The following is a 22,050-nucleotide window of genomic DNA, read 5'->3' on the forward strand; positions in this document are numbered from 1 at the left end:
TTGTTTCACATCTGAAATACATTTAGTTTTGTGAATTAGTTTTGAAGTGTTCTCGTAAGATTTAATTATCTGCATGCTTGAGGGCAAAATAATCTGGCATAAATCAATGTTAGGACAGGCCTGACGATTTAAAGAAGAAGGATACGGACTTTCAAACGAAACTCTATCAAAACTCGACCGTATGCTCTGTGGCGCCCGAGACATTTTCAAATCAACCCTGAATAAGTCATAAAAAAACACTTTATTGTGACTTTTTTTTAACATTCCGAGCGTGTTTATAATGCTATATATGTACGCTTCCAAAACCAAATCGTCTGTTTTGGTTTGGGACGACTAGATCTCTTACGCCTGCAGTTATCTCTAAATATTTCCTAATTGTTTGCCAATTTGACAAGGGCACTTATTTTTTCAACAGTACTTCAGTTCTCAAAGCTGAATTTAAAACATCTTGCAGAACCAGGTTCGTGAATAGACAAACAAAAAAAAAAGTAGCCAAAAACCACAAAAATATGTCAATAGCTTTTCGACCACACTCAACTGTTCACCTTTTGAGCTCTGGTTAGATTAAGAATTAGAGATAAGGAAATAAGGACGCAAAGGAAAAGAGGCTTATAGGCCATTTAAACTGACGTTCAGCCGGAATTTGCTACTTTGCACGTCTGAACGCAGTTTATAACGTGTTTTGTGACTTCATGTAGAATGCCAATATTAAGATTGTTTTGAACTGGGATTCTAACCAAATCCCAAGTTAAAAACGTCAAAGTTAATATCTTCACCAGTTCTTTCCTGAGTATTCAGGATTTCCACGCAGCTGCAATGTTCATGACATCAGTTGTGGCATGTCACTTCAGTATATTGACGTCCAAATGCCGGATTGAGAGCAGAAAGAATTTATATTGATATCTTAATAATGCTGTTATTTTTTCAAGGGATAATTGAACTCATTTCAAATCTGGATTATTTATTTAACGCCACCCAAAATGAAAAGATTACGGATTGAGAACCTTCCAGGGGTCAATATTTCGGTCCATTATACTGATTAGGTATATATATTTTCAGACACGTGTCGGGAATAAACAAGTTACGTAAATGAGATAAAGTACTCCGTTGTCTTAAAAGCTGGTAGACTGAATTAAGACTTTGATATACACCTGATCTCTACAGCTATAAACCCACAGTTGTTATACCTGACTGGCAGTGAACCACTGAAACTTCAAGAGTGATCATAGCAAGCCCGCAAAAAGTATGTATGTACACCACAATATCAGTTGTTTTAGTTAAGGTCGACGTGATTGTTAGCTGCACAAATATGCGTCAAAAAGACCTTTATCGCTATTCCAGGCATTTCTATCTTATCAGTGTTTGGTTGTTTTTGATTCACATCTGAAAAACAAGGGCAATACGTGCTTTGTTTCAATGTCAAACGAATCAGAACGAAGGAAATCTTTGATTCCTCAGACGAGAGTTAGTGAGTCCATTTGAGCACCAGTGAAAATCAGTGTGAATTTTTTCCTTAGGTTTGTTTTTGTAGTGCATGTGTTTTGCTCAGAGCAGAAAAGAAATCGCCCACACAAGGTTTGCCCACCAACTTGGAATTTCACTTGCTGTGAAAGTCAGTGGCATTCTATAGGTTAAAAAAGCGTGGATATGTTGCGGTATATCAGACTGCTTCTAGTTAAGACTGAAGTTAAAGTATTGTAGGGTATTTAAGTATGCCGCCTTAACACTGGAAAAGATATGACTGAATTTCAAAACGGGATAAATTCTCAGTCGTTGATAGAAAGTGAATATTTCAATGCAAATGTGATGATAAAGACGCGCATTTTGCATGCCATTCAAGTGTCTCCTGGTGAAAATAGTTCGGGAGTTCTCTCAACAGGAACTTAATGCGCTACCCACCATTTGACCGCTTCAGTCAACACTGATCTCAACACACTGGTGATAGCAGCGACTATAACTAGACACATATGTGACAATCGTACTCTGCTCCATGCTGCTATGATTAGGTTTGGCTACAGATCTGCACTATACGGTGATATTGAATGTTCAGCTTGGTGAATGTGACGAAAAAGGATCCTTTTTCATCCGGCCTTCTTTGTATATCGCTTACACAGCATCGACAATAAACTGCATTTCATCTCCTACTTCATGTGTCATAGATCTTTCAGGGAGCAAAAATATTTGTCTGAAAAAAATAACTGCACGTACTGTAAGCGTACTGTAAAAAAATAATGTGTAAATTATAATGTACATACATAGCAAACTTGCCAGATCACGTCCCAAAGTGCCACGCCTCAAAATTCCAGATTCCAGAGACTTAGTTCGGCCAAATGTTGAAAACGCGTCCAGAATTTCTGCCTGTCAATCGTGGAGATGTACAATTCTGTTGCGTAGTTTATGCCGAAAATCATTGATACCGAATAAGCATTTCTTCCACTGAGTTCCTAGAAATGGAGACAAACTTACCTATTTTTGTAGTAAGCGGTTCAGGCTCGAAAGTTTCTCACTGGAAGCTACTCGCCAACAAGAGACCGTTAATTGTTATAATACATGGAAAATGCAGAAATAGTTGTTTCAGTTACACTGCCCGCGAAGAACTACTCAGTTTTAGAGAGTTGAGACTCATCTCAAACAATTTGTCTAACAGAAAAAGCAAAAACTGAAGATAAGTAATGGTGCTCAATTCCAAAAGATGATTTTTTTTTGATTCAATTATTTCCAAATTGGACTAGGATGTATTCATACTATCTGCTAAGACTATTACGCTCGGAACTGTCCAAAATACTCGTTACCTTGGTCATTATCCAAATTAAGAGTTAAATTTTAAGAGTTTGCAAAATTGACAAATAATCGCGCGTACACTTGTAAGGGACTTAAGCTGATATTAGGCCATGTAGGCAGCAAAAGAGGCAACTACAAATGGTAGACAAGAGATCTTAACAGGGATCCAAACATGTTCAGTTCGAAGTGCCTGCAGTTAAACAAAGGTAAGACGTGATATGATCACAGGCCAGCTTTGAGAGAAAACGTCTTCACTACCTGGCAAGGAAAATGTAAAGAAATAAAAGGCACAGCACAAATTCACGCCGCCTACCTCAAAAAGCAGCCTTCCTTTCAGAGAGAGAGGTAATTCTCGTTGTTGATCGATATGCTGAGTCGCTCTTATGTAGACGGAGCAATGTTCAGAGAAATAGTAATTTCAAACGGAGACTACGTATTGTTATCTTATGTTTAACAGTTTAAAACCTGGGGTACTTGTAGTACTGTACGTCAGAACAAAGATCAAATTGCTTATATCATGTAACAGTCGAAGACTTGCCGAGGATGCAAATTCTCACACGGAGATGGCTTGAATTCCACTTCCTTAAGTAAAGAATTCAGAGGCCCAACTAAGACCTTAAAACCTATCAAATAAAGTAATTAATGGCATTTTTCCGTTGCATAACATAAAGCTGGTCCGCCTTCAGGGTAACTTTCGGAAAACGGCTAAGTTCTTTTTGTCAGATAAACAAGAAGCAAGCATCTTGGATTTGAACAAAGTAAAGCTGAAATATTCAGAGCACATTTGGGGAGCCGTCATGTGGTCATTTAGCGAGTCTTTCAGCAGTTATTGCTGTAACCAATTACTTTTATAACGAGTTAAGGCCTGCAAATGAGAGAGAGAAATAGAAAACCGTTCTGAATATTCTAGCCAGAATGGGTAGAAACATCAATTGATTTTTGATTTCGGATAAACATCTTTAGTGAGACATGTACATAAGACCTACTGCGAGAAGCGGATGGTTTTTACAGATGGAAGACAGGCTAGAAAGGAAGACGTCTGTCGAACAATTTACCACTACCGGCTGAGCACTACTGAGTTCGACTTGATAGTGATTGGATCCAGTTGCATGCATGAAAAGGTGCTTGTTGTCGCCCGGTGGTTCATGAAATATGGCTGTGCATTGACTTGCCACTGCTTGAAATACAAAGCAGCTTTAACAGTTGTTCCAACAAATCACCAAGGAGTTCATCTGGGAGAGATAATCGTAGGAAATTTCTACATTACGTAAGTGTTCTTCCATTCCAATACCCGTCGTTTTTTGAACATTTTAAAAAAATATTTTTTGAAACAAAATTTTAGAAGGTCCTAGATGAATTCCACCAAATCCTTTCCAGATGGCTATTATTGGCTCGCAAACTCTTTCGAGTAAGAACCTCTGTCGATTTTGTTGTTGAAAGAAACTGTTTTTCCATCTTGCAACGTTCACAACTTTTTTCATAACTGTACTGTGTCCATTTAAAAGAATACAGAATGACTTCTTTTATAGTGGAGCTAACCTTTTTCAGTAGCAAACAAGGCATTATTAAAGAAGATTTTATCACTAATTGTTTGTCTTTTTAAAAAGGGAAAATTTCGCAGTTAATCGTTATCTGCAATTACATATATAAATAAATCAATGAAACTTGGGTCATAAACACGCTAAGCGAGTATCGAACATATCTCAGTTATTTCTGAAATGTTTTTTATCCATCGTGGGCATCTATATACCTCATCAAGTTATGATAAAACGGCTAATTCGCACAGTAGGCTCTACAAACTTATGAAAATGAATCAAGCTGCGGGATACCCGTCCACGAAGCCACTGGCATGTCATGGCGGATACAGGAATACAGTGAAAACACCTCCCACAACGAAAGGAAACGGGAATATTTAAAGGCAAATTTGCGATAATTTGAAACAGTTTCTTGTAATAACTGGTCTTTGATAACTATTCAGTCTCGAGAGATGCCTGACATAATTTGCATAGATTGTAATGTTTCTTCGCTCCACCTGAGTTTCATTCTGGAGAATTCTAAAAAAAAAAACAAAGTTCGTGTTTTACTCTCAAGTTTGCTTGTTGCACGTTGAGTCCACAACACTTTGACTGTTGAAAGGTTCCCAGTTTGTATCTAGTGATTGTAAAAAAAAAAAAAAAGAAAAAAAAAACACTGTGGCAAAACAAAAAAACAAAACGAGAAAAAAAAAAAAAACAGACTCCGTCTGTTTAACTGTAACTCAAAATGCCTGTAACGCCATCTGTTTTCTCGTAATGACATAATATTTTCTGTATTTAACAAACCCGGAACAGTATGAGACATATAAGTGACATAAAACCGGGCATAAAAGCATGATATTACAAATGACCAAAATATTTGATTTATCCTTCACGGCCAGCTGACCTCAAACCATTTGTTATCTCGTTGTATGTAGCGCGAGGAGTGGTATTGTTCTGAAAATTTCAGACATTCTTATTTCGGCGTGATATGGCGTACCATCTGTATAAGTGCGTATATTTTGCAGTTTGTTGAGTATTTCAGGCCATTACGTCAGTGAAGAGTAAGAGTTCAAATCAACTTTAGAGTGCCAGAACGAGATAAAAACCGCGGAGAGCGAAGATTGGTCGATTTACCAAAACAGCTTGCTTTTGAGGTATGTGAGACACCTAAGTTTCTTTTTCTTTTTTCTGACCAGATGGATTTTTTTCGTAAGAATCTATTCTTCATAAGAAATCAGTGTTTCTTAAGCTTGTTTATGATACTGACTTCGCCATGTTAAGGGCATTCGTCTCTTTTATCCTTATGTATCGATTTTTTCAATTAAATCCACTTTGAATACGTGTCACACAAAACTTAAAAGCAATGTACGGGCTATAACTGTGACATATAAGGACCAGCTTCATCTAAATATGGTCTGATATCTAATTTATTCTAACAGTATATAAGTTAAATTTTACTTATTGGAATTTGTCTGTTTGCTTATTCGTTTTCGTTTTTGTGCGACTCCGACAAAGGTAATTAAAAATATCGATCACAGATCCTGTTGAATAATTTCCGTTATCCTTCTATCCAATATCATGACAGAAACTCAAAACAAACTTAACTGAAGTATCTAAACGGTTAATTATTTCTTGTTAATGGGGTGTTGTCTCTAAAAGTCGATAAAAATTGCTCCTGACTTCTGTCTTGATCTTCTAATGTACAAGTCGAATATCCCTTTCCACACAATTTACTGAGATGTCGGCAAAACTGATTTATGCTGTGTTCAAGAAGATATGACATTTTCGATTTATAGCTAATTAAAATGTTTGCGGCATGTGTTGAGTTAACTGATCGCTTATTTTCACGTGTTTTCGGTCAAGAGGCGGTCTCTGTCGGTACCCCTGTTGTTACTCTGAAAGCAGTGGACTTTGTATCTTTGATCATGAAAATCATTAAACTGTTTCATTCTGTTTACATCATAAAATCTTCTTGTTTTTGTTAACAACAGTCTAGTCTTTTATCCAGCCAAGTGCAGTGAAACCACAGTTATTTTCGACCGGCAAAATGTTTTTGTCTCGCTAAGTTGGAAATTAAACCGCAGTTATGAGTTGTGGCGAAAAGAAATGCTCCCTCTCTTTGTGTGGCTAAGTTAGGTATCAAAGTGAAACCACAATTATTTTTCGGGAAAAACAAATGTGGCGTTAGTTCTCAGCAAGCAAAATTCCTCTTAAGTGGGTGTTTGTTGTGTGGGTATCAATCTTTTGTCCACTCGGCGTGCCGGCAAATGTTGTTCATGTTAGGGCTTATTTCCTGGAAGATATTGTGCGTTTATAGCTTCAGTTCCTGTTTTCAAACTAGACAAACATGTTGAAATGAAATGCTGGAAGCTTCGAAGATAAGAGAAATGCAGAATTTAGTGGAAAAAAAAATCTAGCAACGGTAAGAGATCAAGCATAAAACAATATTGTATTATACAAAAAGCCGACACTGATAAACAAAGCGGCCTATACGGCACCAAGTTGACAGTAAACAACAAAGTGATTTGGTTGTCTCGCCCACGCAGTAAGGAATATTAACCGCTCTTGTTTTCTTCAATAGTCATCGTGGCTGTTGCATCAAACCGTCTCTCCTCGGGGAAAGAATTGTTTTTACCTTGTTCGCGATTAGAGTTATAAGACATGATGTATCAGGCATAATTATTTGGCAGTTAACTTACTATTCTGGTACTGACTTTAAGACACTGGACAAAATTGCCTACCCTCACCTTCTTACATTTCAGTTATGGTCATACTCGTAAGTCTTCACTGACTTTCAGTTCGAAGAAAGGTTGAGACAGACATCATTTGCTTGAAATGCGTGCCCTATCAGAATGAATTCCTCGAAATCATTCAATAGGCAGAATGTGTCGCTTGCCGAAAATTTCAAAACATGAGTCGATCATCGTCACTTTAAATAGTTTGGAATACAAGGTTTGAAAGCCACTGAGCTTGTTAGGCAGAATTACACATGCCATGTCGGCAAAAGCTGTAGGCAACACTCCAACCAGGTACAAGTTTTTGCTTTCGACAGGATACAAATAGTGGATTTGGATGAGGCTGCCGAAATGTTTCTATCACTTAAATTTTCGGCGATTTTCCAGTTATCAGTTATTAATTTTAGCCCATGTCTCAGTTATCAGTAAATTTTGCAGATCTCATTAATCAGTTAAAAACGCTTTGTTTCTCAGCTAACAGATAAAATTCTGACCAATTCTCAGTTATCAGGTAAACCCCAGACCCTCCAGATGGAAATGACGTCACGGATTGGTTACCCTCCGAAGTTTTAAGCTTAATTTTTGAATGCAAGTTCGACCTTCTCAAATTTTATCTATTCGGTTTACCTTTTCTTCTCTGACTTATGGTAGTAATACCACTTTGACGTTTGTTACCTTTGAATATTACTGCTAAGTTTTCTTGGATTTCAAAGTAATTTTATATAAGAAAATTTCGTGACATTGGGGTGGAGGCTTTGAAGGTTTGTACACGAATCGAGATAGCGATTAGTTTTGATCAATCTCTCAATTTATTCTAATCGTGATGTTCACTTTAAAGGTCAGTTGCGACTGTCTTTTGACGAGACCTAGTGCAAATGACTTGATTATAGTCAAATATTTGACGCTCGACTTTCCATAATGGTGACAATTTCCTCATTGGGATAGAATTTAGGCTATGTTTTTAAGTTTATTAACACCTTTGAGATCCTCTTACGATGAAGCGGATCACGTTTAATTACATGGTGCTCAAACATAAACAAAGAAAATTACTAAACAGCGACAGACGTTGCTTAATTTATCGTCAAGTTGTCATGCTCTTAGCGCAGAACTTGATAATTAGCGACATAGTCTCACTTTTAGCTCACTGCTCGGAAAGATTACTTTTCTGGCTTGTGCGTGATAAAACTGACGGGCTTCACCAATATCTAAATATTGATTAATTCCCAGAAACAACATTGTTATTTGGCTGTGTTTATTTGTAGCTATGCCAAATATTGTCTTGGATAATCCCACTTATATTCCACTTAAATACCCCATTCTCATATCTCCACACCTGTCTGCCTTAGGCAAAAACTTGTGCTCTTACCTGCAGAACATATGCGGCTGTGTGATAAATGTCGTGTCTTTCATCGAACTGAAGAATTCTTTGGAGTTTGAGCACAGTATTGAGTAATATTGACCCGGTTATACAACTTACATTCGGCGATTTGTCGCAGGTTTGGAAAGAGGTTTGCAAAGGAGACGATGCTGAAATTTCTACTTGTGCTGTTTGCAGCCTTGGCTTTGATTGAGGCCACACCAACTCGGAGACACGTAAGTTATTTCCTTGGGTTCAGTTCTTTATTGGCCATTTCCTTGGCAATGTAATCTGTTCACTTCCTTAAAACTAACAGGCCACCTCGCGTAATCATTTGTTGATTTATATTTTCTTTCATTTAGTAACATTTTAGTAACATTTATTACGAGCAACGTGAAAACTAAAATGACAATAAACAAGATGAATTATGCACTTTGCAGTTGATCTAAATGTTTCGTAACTCAGTGAAGAAATGGCAAAGACTTTTGCCACAGATACCAATATCTATAACGAAAACCACGCTTTTTTTTTGTTTTTTTTTTTGTTAACATTTTATGTCGCTCTCCCGCAGAGAAGTCACGTTTTTATCTCTTTTTTTGTTATTCTCTCTCTCTCTTTTGTATTATTTTGGCCTCTGAACTTCATTCTCCGTTCTTGGTGGTTCTGCTGCTCTTTATCAGAAGTCTCATTCGATGCTCAGACCAGTTTGCTTTTAGACCTTTGTTCCCGGCATGTTGTTCAAGTTCCGCTCACGTGCGTTTTTAGTCGATCACGTTTTCCCACCGTGACCTGGCGCTGTTAATCCAAAGATTTGGAATTCCAGTAATACCATACCATACTGATGATAGAAAGGCTGACTGTACCGTTTGAATTCAGCCTAGTTTCCAGGCTTCCTCTTCCAGATTGCTCGATTTAGCGCATGACATCACTGAATGACATGTGCAACCCGTTTCCAGGCCCTTATTTGTTCTCCATGCACGCCCTGATTCGTAGAGAACACCTAGGGAACCTATTACAACGAGCAGAAGAGAGCTCACAAACAATAATGAATTGATTTAATGTTTAAATCTTAGTGCGCCAAGATCCGTGGCCGACGGTGCAGTGAGGACAATGAATGCGCATGCGTGAACCGTCACAATTCTACGCTAATCTGCAATTACGACAACATCTGCGAGAGAAGGACTTTTGTCGATGACATAAGAAGAAAGCAACCAGTAAGTTACAAGTAACAATGCTGTCCTGTTGATTAATACAGTTGTGTCGCGGGAAAGGGTAGGGTCTTTTTTAGATTTTCGATGATGGGGTATCATTTTTGCCCCTGTTGGAAAAGTCCCAGCTAAATTAAACGAAAAACAAATGATCTGTTAACACTTAACCATTCGTTAACTTCCAATGTTACAGAAACCAGGAGCCATAATCGGAGACGGAGACCGTAAGTCTCGGGATTCGCGCGCACCTATGATATGGGACAATTTTTCTATTTTTAGAACAAATTGCGCCATCCTGACGTCATATATCCGCGCGGATTCACGCACATGTCAGGGGCTCTGGCGTGGATGTTGTCACGTTGCGTGATCAAATAGTGAGAGTTGAGAGATTCTCTTGCGTATTTTTCACAGCGATGGCAGGGAATAAGGCAGGGAATAAGGCAGGGAATACGAACCAGGGCGCTTATATGTAGTGTTATGCTCTGAGCTAACGGAAAAGGTGGGTTTTTCAGGGTCGAAAACAAGACTTCAATCTCGCGCTGGGAATGAATAATAAGATCTGCTCACGCTAGTTGCAAGCTTACGCGTATGTTTTTGCGTTTGTTCTGACTTAAGAATATAGCAAGAAAACTCTCTACTCTGGTATCGAGTTAATTTGTGAGTTTTTCAGACAATGGTTAATCATAACCAAAACCTGTTTTGATGTTTTATTGTTTCTGCTTGTTTGGTGAGTTTGCAAAAGTTTTTGAAAGGAAAGTCTGACGCGTACAATTAGCTCATTTGCATAGTGCAGCTTATGCACTTTCAAGTCCGAGTTGGTGTTTTCAATTGTCAACAAATCTTGACAAAGATTTCTTTCGTTATCTTTTGTGCTGAGATGCTACAACAAATTTCACGAACGCAAAAAAGGCTACTAACATCATTTGTGTTTCTTCAACATAAGCATAGTGAAGTTTTACACTGCGAAAATGAAAATAGACAAGGAGTTTTGATAACTCGATCAACAAAATCGAAATCGTAATTCCAAGTTGATTAAAGAAAGCGTCATCGTAACTTTGCTGATTATTTCTGCTTTATTCACATATTTTCAGCTAAGCTCTTAATATGTTCTCAAACATTTATCAATCTTAAACATATTTAAAAACTATAGAGCTATTGTTTGAGTTCGATGTATATGGGGCGCCGTTTGTAAATTTATTATTTAGACCGAATTTATGCCATTTTCCCCTTATTTATAAATAATTGGAAATGCCACAAAATTTGTTTATAAATAAGACACAAGAACTTATCCGTTTATATGTAAATAATTATTTTAGGTACGTTCTGATTTATAAATAATCTTTTACCATAGAGTTATTATATATAAATAATAAACTAAACAACTTCAATTATTTATAAATCAGGCCACCTCCAAAATAGTTATTTACATATCATAAAGTTTGTAAATCCCATTATTTATAAATAAATTACTTCGTCGGGAGTGTAAATTCATTATTTAGAAATGATAAATTTCACCTCGCCGAGTGTAAATTTATTATTTTTAAATAATGAACTTCACTGAGTGTGTAAATTCATTATTTAGAAATAATGAATTTCACCTCCCCGGGTGTAAATTTATTATTTATAAATAATGAACTTCATTGAGTGTGTAAATTCATTATTTAGAAATAATGAAGTTTCATCTCGCCGACTGTAAATTTATTATTTATAAATAATGAACTTCGTTGTGTGTGTAAATTCATTATTTAGAAATAATGAAGTTTCATCTCGCCGACTGTAAATTTATTATTTATAAATAATGAACTTCATTGAGTGTGTAAATTCATTATTTAGAAATAATGAAGTTTCATCTCGCCGACTGTAAATTTATTATTTAGAAATAATGAATTTGACCGTGTGTGTAAATTCATTATTTAGAAATTAATTATTTAGAAATAATGAAGTTCCATCTCACCGAGTGTAAATTTGTTACTTAGAAATAATGAACTTCACTGAGTATGTAAATTCATTATTTAGAAATAATAAAAGCATGAATGACTGACCCAGCGTCTCTTGCCCGATCGATTTCGGAGGCTGTTTCTCGCATTATAAGTGAGACAGTTAATGCTACCCTTGCTCAGGTAGGTATGCAGCCTGAAATTCAGCAGTGGCGGATCTGGGGGAGGGGCCCGGGGAGCCCGGACCCCTGCCCCCCCCCCCCCCTCACGCCTCAACTACCTATTATGTAGTACTTATTCACTCAACAATTCGGCAGCTCACACTGCGACAGGAACAACTAGTCAAAGGCCGAGGTAAGAGGTAAATTTTAAGAAAAGAAACTGCTGCATGAAGAAAATAAAAATCGCTTGGCGTGTTAAGTGAAAGGTCTGATTTCTATTGAAATTCAATAATGGTTTGAACGTAACTGAATTTAGCTTTCCACGTGTACTATCTTTGGACTTGCCGGGAATAGACATGCCCAGCCGTGACTTGATCAAGCCAAACAAAGTGTGTCACACAGCTATCCGTCCAAAGGTCACAAAGGTCACAAAGAATTTAACCTGCGAGCAGGCTCACGTTTGAATCAAACGCGCGAGTGACGAAGAGGAATAGCGATGGGCGGGAAAGAGGCGCCAAGAAAGTGACTTTCTCCTCTCGCGACTTCGCCCGTCGATTTCTCGCTCTCAGCTAAGCCGAGCGCGTTTGTGCTCCAACGTGAGCCTGTTCGCAGGCTACAAAGAATTATCTAAGCATGTAAATACATTATTCGATTTCCCGATTTTAACGTTCTGCGTTTTCTTCATGCAGCAATTTCTTGGCTTAAAATTTACCTGTTACCTCGGCCTTTGAGTAGTTGTTGTCGTTGTCGTTGTTCCTGTTGCAGTGTGAGCTGGCGAATTGTTGAGTGAATAAGAACTACGTAATTGATATTTGAAGCGTGATTCTCGCTTAAACGCAATTAACCAAAATAAGGGGGGGGGGGGGGGGGGGCTCCCCTAGATCCGGCACTGCTGAATTTCAGGCTGCATACGTACCTGAGCAAAGGCAGCATTAACTGTCTCACTTATAGCGCGAGAAACAGCCTCCGAAATCGATCGGGCAAGAGACGCTGGGTCAGTCATTCATGCTTTTATTATTTCTAAATAATGAATTTACATACTCAGTGAAGTTCATTATTTCTAAGTAACAAATTTACACTCGGTGAGATGGAACTTCATTATTTCTAAATAACGAGTTTACACACACGTTTAATTCATTATTTCTAAATAGTAAATTTACAGTCAGCGAGATGAAACTTCATTATTTCTAAATAACGAATTTACACACTCAATGAAGTTCATATTTATAAATAATAAATTTGCACTCGGCGAGGTGAAATTCATTATTTCTAAATAATGAATTTACGCACTCAGTGAAGTTCATTATTTCTAAATAATAAATTTACACTGGGCGAGGAGAAATTCATTATTTCTAAATAATGGATTTACACACTCAGTGAAGTTCATTATTTATAAATAATAAATTTACACTCGGTAAGGTGAAATTTATTATTTCTAAATAATGAATTTACACTCCCGGCGAAGTAATTTATTTATAAATAATGGGATTTACAAACTTTATGATATGTAAAATACTTTTTTAGAGATGACCTGATTTATAAATAATTGAAGTTGTTTAGTTTATTATTTATATATAATAACTCTATGGTAAAAGATTATTTATAAACCAGGACGTACCTAAAATAATTATTTACATATCAACAGACAAGTTCTTGAGTCTTATTTATAGACAAATTTTGTAGCATTTCCAATTATTTATAAATAAGGGGAAAATGGCATAAATTCGGTCTAAATAATAAATTTACAAACGGCGCCCCATAGATGTACGCTTTCACACGAAAGTGCGGCGGAAGCACAATTTGTCATGTTTACTGACTGTGCAAGACACGCATCGGCGGGCGCTCTCATTCATCGACAACAGAGAATTTACTGGATTTTTACACGAATAAAACTGAGCAGTATCTATGGACGTAAAGTTATTAAGCCTTGATGAAACATCAAGCGTTGCTTACAATTCAAGCGAAACTCAAACTAGCAATTATTTTGTTTTACTTTTCGGTCGCGATAGACTGACAAATTCCTCGCAAGCGTGTGGCAAGAGGAGCTAGGAAACTATGAAGTCCTGAAGCTCTGCTATATCTAAATTTATTATATGGCTAGCTCCGTGAGCGGGCAAGATGAATCAAATCCTGCGCTGTGATTGGCTACCCGAGCGGGCAAGGTGGAGCTATCTTGCCCGCTCGGGACTACCCGCCGTGTCCCGCAAGAAAAATTTCCCCGAAAGCCATATAATAAATCCTTTATTGACTAAGCTTGTTCGGTCAAGATGGCTGGATATTGGCCTCGTTCTTTTTTTGCGTGTTTCTGGACCTCGACTCCGTCTCGGTCCATAAACACGCAAAAAAAGAACTTGGTCAATATCCAGCCATCTTGACCTCACACTTGGTCAATAACCCATACATATCCAGCTAGTTTTTTGCTGTGTAATGGAAAAGCTGTTAATCTTCAACATATGTGAAATTTAAAGTGGAGTAATGTACAGCTCATGTAAAAGAAGCATCCGTCGAAACACAACTTGGTCAGCGATATATATAAGCTTCCAGCGGAACATACCTAAATTTGACACTGTCTTACTTCACTCAGACTGGAGCAGCATACGACGAAAGTAGTTAAGCAAAATTCCAACAAGCGTAAACGCGTTGGGTTGTGGGCCAAAAACATGAAAAATTTCGAGAATTTCGGACGCCATTTCCCCCGCGCGACATCCGCAAAAATCCTCGCAGCATGTACGCGCGTGTGTCGCAGGTGATGGCGCAATTTGTTCTAAAAATAGAATTATTGATCATGGGGACAACCCCAATACTTGAAATGGCGCGCGCTTACGGTCTCCGTCCCCGATTATGGCTCCTGACAGAAACGGAATAAAGTTGGCTCGTTCACGCTTTCCTTAGTTTCTGTTTTTCCCCTCAATAGGGTGTCATTTTTCGGGTTTGGGCCTTAAATTAAATTATTATTATTATTATTATTATTATTATTATTATTATTATTATTATTATTATTATTAAATAGGGCATCAGATATTTTTTTGCCTCAATCTTAAATACGGTCAGGGTTTAGGGACCGTTCATTTTTTATGAGGGAGGGGGGGCTGGTGGGATTTGGGAAGCACCATTTAAAAATCGCATGACCCCCCTCAGCTTACCAATTTTTTCACATGGCCCCCCCTTTATAGCGGTCATTTTTTGGGATGACCCCCCCCCCAAAAAAAAAAATTGAACAAACAATATTTAGATTTCAACTTTTTAAATATTTCTCTATTATCCCCCTACTTCACGTTATTGTGCTCACTATGAAGACCCTATACGACAGAGAGCTGTTGTTTAAAAAACAAATCAAAAGAAAGAGAAGTCAATTTCGGATCTCCTAGTTATGGCTCGCCCTGAGCGTGTGGCATTTGGCCTTTCATTGGCATCTTCCTCATCTGAATTGATGAATGCAAGAATGACGTCATTTGAGTCATCTTCTCCCCCAGAGTCGATGGCATCACTGTCATACTCATCATTGTCACTTTCATCCGTTTCACTGCTGTCAGCACTTGCCCTGTTGTCATTTTGTGTCAATGTCCTGGCATTTCTCAGTGTTGGTTGGCCAGCTTTGAGAGGCCTCTTCTGCTGCAAGCATGAATGTCTTACAATTGCCTTTACTTTCTCACTCTTGCTGCTTTTTAAATGCGCAAAATTCCAAAATGCGCAATAATGGCGAAAGCGACGAGTCGTTTAAGAAAAGGTTTACAGCTGAACGATCCAGGCAGTTTGACATCTTACAAGCAAAAGAAGCAATCTTTCTAAGTGCGGATGGCTGTTCAGAAAGGGCGGGTGAGTTTTCCGTGCCAGGGTACCAGTTGAAGCCCAGTGATGGAAGAAAACGGAACTTTTCCATCAAAGAGCTCAGAGCAATTGTGGAAAAGTTGAATGTCATATTGAAAGATGTAAAGGAACACGATTCCACACTCTTTCAGTCGAATGGGCTTGCTTTAAAGCAGGGCGAAGAATTTGCCCACAGTTTTAATGTAAAACAGATCAAATGTATAGAAGCTAAGTTGACGAAGGTCACGCAGGACATGGAAGCACTAGAAAATAAGAAGAGCAATTATAACAGCATATTCAAGGGCACACTCAAACAGCACATCAACAAAAGGAGAAGGAAAAAAGAAAACCGCAGAAAGTCAAATGAAAGAAAGAGGAAGCGGACTGAAAACAACGTCCAACGAGTTTATGGAATCTGTGTTGGAAACCCGCTAGGAAATGATCTTCCACAATGCCTTGTGTACCCTCCTAGAACGGCCGTCCTGGAAGAGTGTATTAAAGTTGAGGATGTTGCCACGTCGTTATTTAGAAGAGATGGGCCATACATTGCACAGCTCTTGGAAGGGAATTATTTCACCACAAACCTTGAGCAGGAAGTCAAAGATTATGTTTACACCTTCATGTACCCTGAAGAGCACACTCTGACGGAAAGCATTGCTGCTTCTTGCAGCATTGGTGAAACAGACTTCCATAGCAGCACAAGCGGCGACGAAGAACTCGATGACAGCGAAGATGAAGATGAGTGCCAGTGAAAGTTGCATTCGAAAATAACAGTGTTAAATACTTCTTTTCAGTAGCTACAAATGCTTTTTGTCGCCAATCGTTTTTTTAAAGCAGAAGGAAAGTTTGTAATAAATTTGTATCCTGCCTTCTATATTTATTCTATAGCAATTTTTTTGATATTCAAACATTATGCCATTTTGAAGTTTTACTAAAATATTTCACGTGACCCCCCCTTTTTCCCTTATTTTTTTGGGATGGCCCCCCCTCGAAAGCCATTTTTTTCCCATGGCCCCCCCCCCAAATCCCACCAGCCCCCCCTACCTTATAAAAAATGAACGGTCCCTTAAGACCCTTCTCCTGGGGGGAGTCTAAATTAGGCGACACGTTTGTAGGTTAAACCATTCAGTAAAGATCTTTAGGTAGTTATATTAATTTTCCCTGAAATAACCAGAGTGCATAAACTCTTGTATCCATTCGTTTCCAGTGCCACAGAATCTTCAAGAGTTCTTGCTCGACAAATGCTGATTGTCCGTGCAGCGAAGGTCGGCTGATCTGTGAAGATAACGAATGTGTGAAGTACAGACCCAAGCATCAGCTGGCGGATATCATGAACAGACAACCAGTAAGTTAATTATGTGCTAGTAACTGATCTCAATAACTTTGGCGTCTGCTTTCACGGTTCAGGCCCCGTCCTCGCTACCGCCGGAGGAATTTGAAACAGAGGTTTCACTCTGAAACCCATCAAATGTTTTCCGCCCATACTACTCCGGAGGAATTTAAAAACGCAACAAACACCGGTCATTTTGGATTTGTGTTTGAGGAAAACTCGGTCAGGGAAATCACTCGATTATCGCGGCGCCATCTTTTCCGAAAAGCTCCGTTCTCAAACTGTCTTCTGCCCACACGAAAACGAAAAGCTGGCGTTTTTCGTTTTAGAGAACGTTTTTTAAAAGCTTTGTTTTCGTGACGGATTAGTGTGGACGTTAAGCCTAACCGTAGAAATAAAGCTGCGTTTTCAAATTTCTCTGGCGTAGTCACGGTGGACGGGGCCCTCAGCCATTGGTAGACATGTCTTTGGCGGTGAAATTATTGTTCACTGAAATGACCACTCCTAATTTGTATCCATTATTTTCCAGTGTCCCCGAATCTTTAAGAGTTCTTGCTTGACAAATGCTGATTGCCCATGCAGCGAAGCTCGGCTAATCTGTGAAGATAACGAATGTGTGAAGGACAGACCTAAACAAGAGATACATCAACTGGCAGATATCATGAACAGACAACCAGTAAGTTAAAATATTGACATTGTACCATGAGCTGTACATAGCCAAAAAAAGGTCTAGCTAAATTTGGCGTCAGCTTTTGCAGTTGAGCCATTCAAATTAGACACTTATTTGGAAGTGAAATCGCAGGGTGTTCTCAAAAGTTACGTGTACTTCCTTTTCTTTAACACTTCTATTTCTTATTTCTCAGTGTCCTGGAATCTTCAAGGGTTCTTGCTTGACAAACGCCGATTGTCCGTGCAGCGAGGCTCGGCTAATCTGTGAAGATAACGAATGTGTGAAGGAAAGGCCAAAGCTACAGCAGTACCGTTAGGGCCATGGATAAAAAGACTTGCACAGTTCTCCGCGTCTCTGACGAAGAGTAAGACATGGACTCTTGACGACGTCTAAGCGGCTCAGTAAATAAACTCTATTCGTTGCTAATCTAGCATTACTGTGCAGCTATTTATTTACAAGCAAATTCGATTCGTATGCGGTGGATGTTCACGGCCTTCAGGAACAACAACGAAGTATACTGGAAAAGAATGACTGAAAAAGGCGATTAATTCATGGCCTTTCGGTGAAATCTTGCCACAGTGCAATGTTTTCGCCTCGTTGATTATTTTTACCGATAAGAACAGTTTCAACTCTTCAAGCTGTAACAGTGAGAAAGTTCACCAAGAATATTACTGATCAATAGCTAGAAGAAGCATGGTAGAAGAATGTAATACATTTTTGTATGGAACGGTGTCGCATTTTGCTTATAAGCATTTTAATTAGTTTATCATGCACATATGAACAATTATTGCTCATGCCAGTGAATATCACAACAATCATTCTATAAAATCGTATTAGACAACGGTGCGTAGCATGCAAGACTGTAAATTTCTATTACTGCTTGTTACATGTGTTATTTGAACTCTGCTGAGTGGAGCTGGAAAATAGTCATCTAGACAATAAAAAATACTATCACACATTATTTGAACACCTTCTCTCTTTTCATCAATGCCATACAAGATGAGTTCCAGTTAATTGTTCTCAATACTTAATTGTAGCAGCTAAGAAAGCCCTAAAATTGTTTTTAACCAAAACACCTTTGGGGTGGCATTTTTCTTTCCTGGGGTAAGTGGTTCTTTATCGGGGAGCGAGCCACGTTTAAAATTATTCCCAAGGAATTTTACGTTTCAACGGGTGTTAGGGCTTACAATATGGAAGTCGGGAAGGGAGTGGGGGTGGGTGGGTCTAGTTGCATATTTGGAGTCCACTTAACACTAATAGCTTATAAGCACTCTACCAACGACATCAAATGAAAAGGACGAGAGCGGCGCCTGAAATCTCAACAATAGAGGGTGCAAGCACACGGTGTATTGCCCTGCCGACGGCCTCGATGCCAGACATGCAAGCACATAACTTCTCACACTTTTCTACAAGGGCCGAAGAGCGCACAGAACATCCGTGACCACTTCACCTGTCAGTCTGAGAATGTTGTGTGTTGCATTTCTTGTCGTCGCTGCAATTGTCTATACATCGGAGAGAATGGAAGACGACTACGGGAACGTTTCAGAGAGCACCTCCGCAGCATTTGAAACCGATCGCGTGGGTTTCCCGTAGCCGCGGAACATTTCAACTCCGTCTCCCACTCTCTCGATAACATCGTGGTCTGTGGCTTGAAACAGTGCTTTTGCAGTAACATCAGCCGCTAGCAGCATGAAATGAGATTAATCTTCAAACTGGGCACGCTTCGACCGAACGGACTGAACATTAACTTCAATTTTTTGTGACTTTGGGTCTAGCGCGTATTACACTTACGTCGGCTAAAACAGTCGTTTTCCTATTTGTTTACTTTGTACTTCATGCGCGCCCTTTCCGTGCGTGCGTACGCGTACAGTTTTTTGTATGGTGTGGCTAAATCCACCTACTGAAGAAGGGCTAAGCCCGAAAAGTTTAGTTTAACAGAACAAATTTGACACTTTTCAGAGCATTTTAGCCTTATATCCGACTTTTCTTCAGTGTCACGTATCGTACGAGTTTTTTGCTCATTCCTACACGTACGCATTGCCGACCTATATTCGTTCCTGAGCCCTGGGGCTAGTATTAATTTTCGTGCTTTTTACATAACATATCAATTTAATCCAAATGTCAGCCATGGAGTCTGCCGTTGATAAACTGGAAGCTTTGGTAATTATAACCTCCTTTTTGTCGCCGTTTTAGAACTGTTTGTGTATCGAATCGACATATAATGTGTACTGTGCATCATGTTTTCCGTGATATTTTCTTTCAATTCTTTGCTCGTATGGAAACGTTTTTCCCCAGCACGAGTGTCGCTGTTTTTGGCGCCAAATACGAAAATTGAAAGTCATGATCAATAAGGACGATAAGCGTATGATATTTATCCAGTTGCTACGCTGAAAGTAGAGATCGGGGTGACGTATGTGTTAGAAAGTTACAGTTGCTGAAATCTATGCATTTGTTGAAATAGTGTCTACGGCAGGTTTGAGAGGATGTAAAGAGATTTCAGCTGAAAAATTTCTACACTCATGAATGTCGTACTTGTATAAGGTTACCTATTAGTTAAGTATAAGCTAAGTCTTGGTACCGCACAGACATTTGAGCTTTGTCACTTGATGTAATGGTGGAGTAGAAACACTCCAAACTAATAGACCTTATCACGGTTTTCGACGCCATCTTGACGGGTAGGCAAAGCAGTTAGGGATTACAGTGGCAAATAACTTTTTCCAAAATTAAAATTTACACAATTTGTGAATCAAAATGTTAAAATACTAGGTAGAAGATTGTATTCACTAAGTTTGAAGAAGTTAGCTTGGTTAGAACATGCTTGGTTAATTTTTCTAATTTTCCATTCATTTGACTGTATTTTTTTCCCCACGAACCACCTCTAGACGTCCATCTACCCAGCCAATTTGTGAATCAAAACATTGAAATACTAGGTAGAAGATTGTATTCACCAAGTTTGAAGGATGTCGCTTGGTTAGAAGATGCTCAGTTAATTTTTCTAATTTTCCATACATTTGTCTGTTTTTTTTCCTGCGAAACGCGTCTAGACATCCTTCTACCCAGCCAAATTTTACAGACAAATGTATCAATTTTGGAAAAAGTTATTTGCCATTGGATTCCCATACAAACACTGTAATTTCTGACTGCTTTGCCTACCCGTCAAGATGGTGTCGAAAACCGTGATAAGGCCTATTATTTCATGCTTAAGACTCTGGTTCATGTACCTATGAGTCACTCGGTCTGATGCAGAGTCAGTTTGTTCATGTTCTTGTTTTATTTTTCCATTTATAAAGTAATATATTTACAACATATCAAATGTATAAGGCAAGGAAGCCTAGGGAAGCCAGCTATAAGGCTTATGTGAAGGACTACCTAAAAGACACCTAGGATTTTATGTTTTAAACTCTTGGGTCTTTGAAGCTTTTGTTTTGATCTTGAAATCTTGAAAACCTCTATGTCCACAATGACTCCCATTGAGTCTTGCTTTTATGTGTTTAATTCATTTAAGAGAATAATACCGTTTAAGTGTCAGTCTTGGATTTTGAAACAAAGGTTTTGGCATCACAGCAAGTCTTGAATGTAGCATTAATTTTGTCACTCCTATTATCAGTAGGGAGACTTGTATTTTTTGAGCACATCATGTACCAAGGGTTGTGAGTAGAATGTATACAGGTGGACAGTGTAAGCTATTGTGATAATAATTGTCCAACATCATTATCTAATTTCTTTCTAAACAGTTTCAGAAGGCTGACTCAGATCTCAACTACATCTCTCTTAGACTAGAAACAGAGTTTTCACAGCAGTTTGCAGAAAATGGCCAGGAACAGGTTTGTCATTAATTTGAATTGTCTTGAAATGTTTCTGTTGTAGTATGCTTAATGCCTATACCCTTGTTTTTGTGTCAACTTGAATCCTGTTTCCAGTTTTAAAACTTTAAAATTGTAAGCATACTATACTAGATTCAAAGAAACATTGTTTGACGTCCTATGTCATAAGGTACGGGCTTTAAAGACAGGCTCTTGGTGCGTAATACTTTGAAAAGTGGCTGTCCAAAATGTTATAAAGGGCCTCAGCTCAAATGAGCAAAAAAAAAAAAAACCGATCTGGCTAAAAGCACCCATCTGGCTAAAAGCCTGTATAGACTTCAACTATAGAGGATATTACATAGCTACCCTGATGTACGAAATTTCTCTTCGAGTAATAAAAATATTTTTCAACATGAGAAGAGAAATTTTGTATCTCCAAGCAACCATGTAATTTTCTTTTTATTATATAAAATTCTCACAATACATAACATGTTTTAGGTGATTTTGACCACTTTCTAAAGATTTCCAAAGGTTCTTCAAAGTTGTTCAAAGGCCAGGCAAACGTTTCTGAATATTTTCCAAACATTTTCTGAAAATTTCTGAAGATAACCGAAGATTGCAAAAGTCCTCTAAAGAAGATGCGAAGATGTTTCAATCATGAATGCAGTTTACACCAACAAATTGAAATGAGGTTAAAGGAACAAAACTAACATGAATAATGATAACACCTATGAAGATAAAAAT

At 38.3% G+C, this 22,050-nt stretch overlaps 2 protein-coding genes across 3 annotated transcripts in view; both read left to right on the plus strand.

Moving 5' to 3' along the window:
- The first annotated feature begins 1,102 nt into the window (after positions 1–1,102).
- LOC149097434 (uncharacterized) lies at positions 1,103–18,464 on the plus strand. 2 transcript variants are annotated; one of them, XM_089279710.1, is made up of 6 exons: positions 1,103–1,243; positions 8,530–8,626; positions 9,464–9,604; positions 16,711–16,848; positions 17,363–17,509; positions 17,697–18,464. In XM_089279710.1, the coding sequence occupies exons 2-6, from the start codon at positions 8,558–8,560 to the stop codon at positions 17,817–17,819; spliced, it is 618 nt and encodes a 205-aa protein (XP_089135836.1). In that variant the 5' UTR covers positions 1,103–1,243; positions 8,530–8,557; the 3' UTR covers positions 17,820–18,464. The 2 variants fall into 2 exon arrangements, with proteins under 2 accessions (XP_089135836.1, XP_089135837.1); XM_089279711.1 differs by lacking the exon at positions 1,103–1,243 and adding an exon at positions 4,495–5,452.
- Positions 18,465–19,524: 1,060 nt separating this feature from the next.
- LOC110041658 (SKA complex subunit 2-like) overlaps positions 19,525–22,050 on the plus strand; it is an 11,393-nt gene continuing 8,867 nt past the window's right edge. The window contains exons 1-2 of the mRNA XM_089279172.1: positions 19,525–19,663; positions 21,238–21,327. Coding sequence (XP_089135298.1) covers positions 19,622–19,663; positions 21,238–21,327 — 132 coding nt within the window. The 5' untranslated portion in view covers positions 19,525–19,621. The remainder of the gene's footprint in view (positions 19,664–21,237; positions 21,328–22,050) is intronic.

The sequence above is a fragment of the Orbicella faveolata genome, unplaced genomic scaffold (genome assembly GCF_042242905.1).
Source record: "Orbicella faveolata isolate gen_17 unplaced genomic scaffold, um_ofav_v1 contig_47, whole genome shotgun sequence".
NCBI lineage: Eukaryota > Metazoa > Cnidaria > Anthozoa > Scleractinia > Merulinidae > Orbicella > Orbicella faveolata.

What these genes read in the sequence shown, in the direction of transcription:
- LOC149097434 (XM_089279710.1), top strand. Translation starts at nt 8,558, where the DNA reads ATGCTGAAATTTCTACTTGTGCTGTTTGCAGCCTTGGCTTTGATTGAG. An exon ending in CCACACCAACTCGGAGACAC is followed by an intron (nt 8,627 to 9,463) that starts GTAAGTTATTTC and finishes TTTAAATCTTAG; the next exon opens with TGCGCCAAGATCCGTGGCCG. An exon ending in ATATCATGAACAGACAACCA is followed by an intron (nt 16,849 to 17,362) that starts GTAAGTTAATTA and finishes ATTATTTTCCAG; the next exon opens with TGTCCCCGAATCTTTAAGAG.